This window comes from Eriocheir sinensis, chromosome 62, assembly GCF_024679095.1.
Source record: "Eriocheir sinensis breed Jianghai 21 chromosome 62, ASM2467909v1, whole genome shotgun sequence".
Taxonomy (NCBI): domain Eukaryota; kingdom Metazoa; phylum Arthropoda; class Malacostraca; order Decapoda; family Varunidae; genus Eriocheir; species Eriocheir sinensis.
The window spans coordinates 5,873,776-5,880,145 of NC_066570.1; the positions used below are offsets into that span (position 1 = coordinate 5,873,776).

At 48.9% G+C, this 6,370-nt stretch overlaps 1 protein-coding gene across 4 annotated transcripts in view; it reads right to left on the reverse strand.

Moving 5' to 3' along the window:
• Window positions 1-3,158: 3,158 nt before the first annotated feature.
• The window catches only part of LOC126986522 (ctenidin-1-like), an 11,694-nt gene continuing 8,482 nt past the window's right edge, over window positions 3,159-6,370 (reverse strand). For 2 of the 4 annotated variants that reach the window (XM_050842796.1, XM_050842795.1), the window contains exon 2: window positions 3,159-3,498. In XM_050842796.1, the coding sequence (XP_050698753.1) occupies window positions 3,256-3,498 (243 nt within the window). In that variant the 3' untranslated portion in view covers window positions 3,159-3,255. Of the gene's footprint in view, window positions 3,499-3,915; window positions 3,945-6,370 lie in introns of those variants that run through there. The other 2 variants (XM_050842794.1, XM_050842792.1) reach the window with 2 other exon arrangements.

A 6,370-nucleotide genomic window follows, 5' to 3' on the forward strand; every position in this document is an offset into this window, starting at 1 on the left:
CGAGACGGCTGCTCAGACGTGTGTGTGTGTGTGTGTGTGTGTGTGTGTGTGTGTGTGTGTGTGTGTGTAAATGACCATTCACAAGTTTATCTCATGCGGTTGCTGAGATTTTCATGAGCATGTGAACACACACACACACACACACACACACACACACACACACACACACACACACACACACACACACACACATCCAACTTCTGTATGAGAAAAGAGTTAAGATATATACACGATCAGTAATTTACTTCCTGCACTCTTTATTTTTTTTACACTGAATCAGGCAAACAAGATGAGGCACATGTATTCTCAGAGTGTGGGATGAGGGTGCCTGAGTGTGGCCGCGGCAGAGGATGTTGTAAGCGGGGAAGTGTAAACAGGAGAGTAAGGGGGCGAGGGATGGGCAGGAGAGAGGGAGTGGGGTTGGAAAAATGGATGTAGGGGTGGGAAGGGAGGATTAGACGGGGGGAGCGGGGTGAGGTGAGGGGGTGAACATCAGTTGAAACAGGAAGGGTAGTAGAAGAAATTTCACCGATCATTTGAGCGTTTTCTGGTCCAATAAATTCTGCTTCGACCCTTCCCTTTTAATCTGTATTTTTCTCCTCTCTATCTCAAGTCCTCTTCCTTCTATCATGGGGGCTTCGTGGTGCAGTGGTTAGCACACTCGGCTCACAACCGAGAGAGCCCGTGTTCGATTCCCGGGCGGAGTGTAAAAATTTGGGCGGCTTTTCCGATACCCTACGCCCCTGTCCACCCAGCAGTGAATGGGTACCAGGTATTAATCGGGGGCTGTGTCCCGTCTCCTGGGGTCTGTTTCCTTCTCCTATAATTCCTTCCCCTTCTGTCTCTCTCCGGCATATGACCACAGATGTTGCGCCGACTAAACGAAACTTTCCAACTTCTTCCTTCTATCATTCACCGTTTTCCCCTGAGTACTGACGTTCAAACTCCGCCACCCACAACCTCTCGCTCTGTTCTTCATGTCACAACTTTTTGTTTTTATAACAAAGGACACAGCTGAAGGGCACAAAAAAGAGGAAACAATAATTTAAAAAAAAGCCCGCTACTCGCTGCTCCCACAAAAAAAAAAAAAAAAATCAATAGAGGTGGCCGAAAGAGAGGTCAATTTCGGGAGGAGAGGTGTCCCGATACCCTCCTCTGATGGTCAACTCCCTTCCCTTCCACCCTCAACATCTATTTTTCCAACTCGAGTCAGTCTCCTTTCTTCTCCTTCTTCGCCCCCTTCCCCTCCTTTCTCCTCTCTACAGTTTCCTCCCCTCCCACAATGTCCCAACTATTTTTCTAACTCTGCTCCCTCCCCTTTCTTCTCCTCATCCCTAGCCCCCTTCCCCTCCTTTCTCTCCTCTCTACACTCCCCTCCCCCTCCCACAATGTCCCAACTATTTTTCTAACTCTATTCCCTCTCCTTTCTTCTCTTCCCTCTCCTCCTCCCCCTCCCTTATACTCTCCATACTTCCCTCACCTTCCCCCTCGTTCAAACTATTTTTCCAACTCTAGTCCCTCTCCTTTGTCTCCTCATCTCTCGCCTCCTTCCCTTCTCCTCTCTACACTCCCCCCCTCCCTCCCTGTCCAACCTGCCACACAATTACCCTCTACTTCCTGGCATCACTCGTGGTTCCCTTTCCTCCCTCCTCTCTTCCTCTTACTCGCGTGTTCCTCTAGCTTCCTTTTTTACTCCCCAGCTCTGGTTCTTCCGCCCCTTGTTGCTACTTCCTCTTTCCACCTTCACCGCATTCTGATGGTTTTTCTTGCAGAGTCATCACACCACAACATCTCCTTCCCACGATGAATCGACACTATTCATTTGCTTTGATCGTCTTGTTATAGTACAGCTCTTCCCCACCACCGCATCACCGTCCTTACAGCACGCCGACTTTTAATTTGTCTTACCGTTGGTCTCAATCTGACTGAAATGCCACATGACCTCTATTGTCAGGTAGTACATCATATTTTCCATTAACTCATTCAAGCGTTTTCTATGTTTGTTAAACGGTTGGTCGAAAGGCGGTGAATGTTTAGGGTTATACAGTGTGATATATTTGCACAGCTTCGCTGACGACCTTCACGCAGACAGCAATAAGGTCGTTGACTTGATTGTGATCACTGGACCCTGAGGAAGGGGTTCATGGAACGCCTCAGCAAAACTCGCTTCGCGGCACGGCGCGGCACAAGACCAACAGAGAATGGCACTACATGACCAGCAAGTTGTTCAAGTGTTCCGGCAGCTGAGCGTGAGCGTCGCGACCCTGGATTAGTTACGACTCAGTGACGGTTCCAATTTTATGCAGCGTTTGAGAGAAAAGAAAATACTTTAGTTTCCAATATGACACACACAAAAAAAGATAACTAGCAATGCCGCAGCAAACTGCTGCACATGGAAACGAAGAGCCAGGCTTTGCGAGGTAAGCCTCGACCATGGCTGCAGCGACATCATTTGCAGTAACAACCGTTGTACTAAGGAGTGGTTGGTGCAGAAGAGAACTGAAGATGGATATTAAGTTTTACTACCGCCATTGGCTGGGTATTGTTGAGCGATGTTTAAGGACCGATGTTCACCTCGCTGGTCACGACGTAACTTGGTGCAGCGGAGGAGCCTCCGCCACCAAGAGGTGCCACTTACACCTCCGCCCGCAGGAGGAGGAGGAGGAGGAAACATGGAAACATGGACTAGCAGGCAGCAGAAAGCCTGTTGGCTCATTACTAGGCTGCCTGCTTTCAGTGATTTAATCAATCCGTTTGCCATAGGAGTGGCTTGCAGGGAAAGATTAAAGCACTTGTGTACCTACTCTTGGATACGTTCAGTTCACTCACGATGCAGCAAAGTGGCGATCAATGCGTTTCTTGAAAGAGTTGATGGTCTCTGCGCTAACCACTTCTGCAGGAAGGCTGTTCCAATGGCGAACAACTCTATTCGAGAAATAACTCCTGCCGATGTCGGTATTGCATCGCTTTGCTTGAATTGTTTTTCCATTGTTTCTTGTTCTCAGGTTAGGTTGGAGGAGGAGGAGGAGGCGAAGTTGTAGAGGTAATAGCAACAGCAGCAGCAACATCAGTAGTACAAGAAGTATTGGTGGTGGCGGAAATAACAGAAGCAGCAAAGCCAAAAATATTTGTAAGGTGGAAAACAGAAAAAGACATAATGATATCGAAAAAGATTTATTCGTTATTATTTCGTAGAAAAAAAAGTTTTATCACAACCCCATTTGCTTGGACACGTGTACAAGACAAGCACTTCCCCTAGCGCCCGTAGCCGCCATAGCCGCCGCCATGGCCGCCACCGTAGCCGCCGCCAAAGCCTCCACGACCACCGCCGTAGCCGCCGCCATAGCCTCCACGGCCGCCGCCGAAGCCGCCACCATGGCCGCCGCCGAAGCCACCGCCAAAGCCGCCACCGTGGCCGCCGCGGCGGAACCCGGGCTCGGGCTCAGGGCTGGCCAGGGCGGCGGCCACCAGCAGGAACACACTCAGTACTGCAAACACCTGCAACACAACAACACAGAGGCGCTGCATCACTGGACGGCCACACTCATGCCTTCCCCGAGTGTTGCCACAGCTCGGTGACGGGCCAGCACACGCCTGACGGAAACGTTCATTCACGCCCAAAGGTGCAGGAGACAAGAGCATATCGAGACGTAATGAAGCAGAGAGGTCATGGTTAAATCTGAAGCAAACTTGCATGAACTGTTGAAAGAAAAGAAAAACTGAAAAGCTGATCTAAAACTTTTACCCCCTCATTTATAAGCACTAAACATGATAGAGAAAAAGAAAAAAAGAAATACTGATGGAAGGAACGATAAAAATTATAACGTCATATGAAAATATGAAACTGCATAATTCCAGATGTTGGCAGAAAACAAACTCAGAGTCGTAAAGGGAGTGAGTGTGTTAAGGACTCACTGCCTTGAACATGTTGTCTCGATGAGTGGGTGTCGTCGAGTGATGCTGAACCATACCTGCACCGCCTTATATACTCTGTGCCGCCCCTCTCCCCCTTCCTTCCCCCCCTAGCCCGTTCCCGAAATAATCTGCGTCAGCAAGTCAGCGCCATGACACACTCTGACCCTGTTAGCTACGGGGGAGAGGAGTGGATGATGATGGAGGGGGTGGAGGTGGTGGAGCTTGGTGTTGATGACGACACGGTGGAGGCGGTGGTGCTTGGTGGAACAATTTATGCGGTGATGTTGATGATTGCAAAACTGAGAATACACATCAGGTCCAAGAAAATCTCAGGATGCAACCCCCCCAGGGTTCCATCTTGAGAAACTAAGGGACCAGGCGTGTGCTCAGGAGTGGCAGTGGTAGTCTTAAATCGGTTGGAAGTGCTTGGTGCTCTGGAGGATCCTGGGGAGGTGTGGGATACCTTTAATCGTGGAACTCTCAAACCTGCTGAGGAGTGCATTGGAGAGCGACGAAGGTCTGGGAGTAGCGTTGCCACGGAGGAGACACAGGAAAATATAGAGGAGGGCGTGCTTTTCTTTAATGATTGCTCCCACCTTGTACAAGGGAGGGGAGCACGGGTCTTTGCCAAAGGCGGCCCGTCGCAGGCCGCCGACAGACCGCCTCAATCGGCGATCGAAATCTAGCCGACCAAGGCGGTCCGTCGACGAGGACTGGCGTGTCTCTGAGGGCGTGCTGCCGGGCTGGCTGGGGATTAGGTGGATATAGGACTCAGTCACGAGGGACTAGGCCCCTTCTGAAGAGGGATAGGGAGAGGTATGTCAGAACTCAGAAATCACATTGAGAAGGTCGAGAGTTGTCTAAATGCATACGACTTATAAGAACATAAGAACGTTAGGAGTCTGTAAAAGGCCGGTTGGCCTATACAAGGCAGCTCCTGTACACTCAACCCCACCTTGCCTCACCATCCATGGCTTTATCTAACCTCTTCTTGAATGTATCGATGGTATCCTCTCGAGCTATGAAGAAGCTCCGATCCAAATCTACATCTCAGACAAGTACTATCAGAACCGCTGATGGACAGATAGTGTCAGTTGTGGATGGGTACTGGGCTCGTTGGACCAAGTGCTTTGGGCAGTTGTGCACAGCAGAGCCCCCAAGCGGACAGCTCCCTCTGGGTGGTTTGCAGTTGGCGGCTGTTGATTAACCAATAAACGAAACTCAATCCTCTCTTGCGGAGGTGAGAGAGGCTGTGAGGAAGCTGAAGGGTGGAAGGCAGCTGGGATCTGCAGTATTAGCGCGGAGATGCTGAAAGCCGGGGATAAAGCCATGATCCATGGCTTGCATGAGCGTTGTCTGGCCTATGGCAGTCCGGTGCCATTCTTCCTGACTGGAAAAGGGGGTTGGTTGTCACTATCTGGAAAGGGAAAGATGACCACCATACCTTTCTCTTCGTCTCTCTAGTGAGTAAAGGTTAAGCTCTTTCAACCTCTCCCAATAGTCAAGGTGTTTCATGGCAGATATTCTACTTGTGAATGATCTTTGTACTGCCTCGAGCGCCTGTTTTTCCCCCACTCTCCAAGGACTCCATAATTGACAACAATACTCTAAAAGGGGTATGACCAGTGACTTATACAGTGTCAGCATAGGGATTTTTTTTCTAGTCCGGAAAGTGCGAAGGATCCACCCAGCTTGGCTTCGTGCTTTCTTTGTTATATTTTGTATATGTTCGGAGAAATTACCATCCGCACTAAAAGTTATTCAAGGTCCCTTGTAATCTGCTTGGTGTGTATTGGAGAGTTATCTGGTGCCAAAAATGTATGTACGTCTTCATTAATGCCTGATGGGTTATAATGCAGATGTTCAAATTTGTTGTTGTTGAAAGACATAATATTCTGGTTTGCCCAGGAATATACTGATGTCAAATCGGCTTGTAGTAGATCAGCATCTTGCTTTGAAGAGACCTTCCTCAATATCCTGGTGTCGTCAGCAAACGAAGCAACAGTTGAGTGTAATATATGTGTGTCTATATCAGCGATGTGAACCAGGAAGAGGATGGGGCCAAGGACTGACCCTTGAGGCACCCCACTGGTGACAATTGATGGCTGAGATATCGCACCGTCGGCCACCACACTTTGCTCCCTACCAGTGAGGAAGGTGTACAGCCACATTCCGAGTTTGCCGGTGATGCCCAAGTTTTTTAGCTTGTGTAATAAAATACCGTGGTCTACCTTGTCAAAAGCTTTAGCGAAATCAAGGTAGACCACGTCAACATTGTTGTTATATTCTAACATATGTAGGATGACCTCATGATGTGCGAGTAATTGTGAAAGACATGATCGTCCAGTTCTGAAGCCATGTTGGTTTTGGTTCATCATGTCATTCTCTTCAAAGTGTGTCGATATGTTTTCGAAAATAAGTTTCTCCAAAACTTTGACAATATGCGATGTTAAGG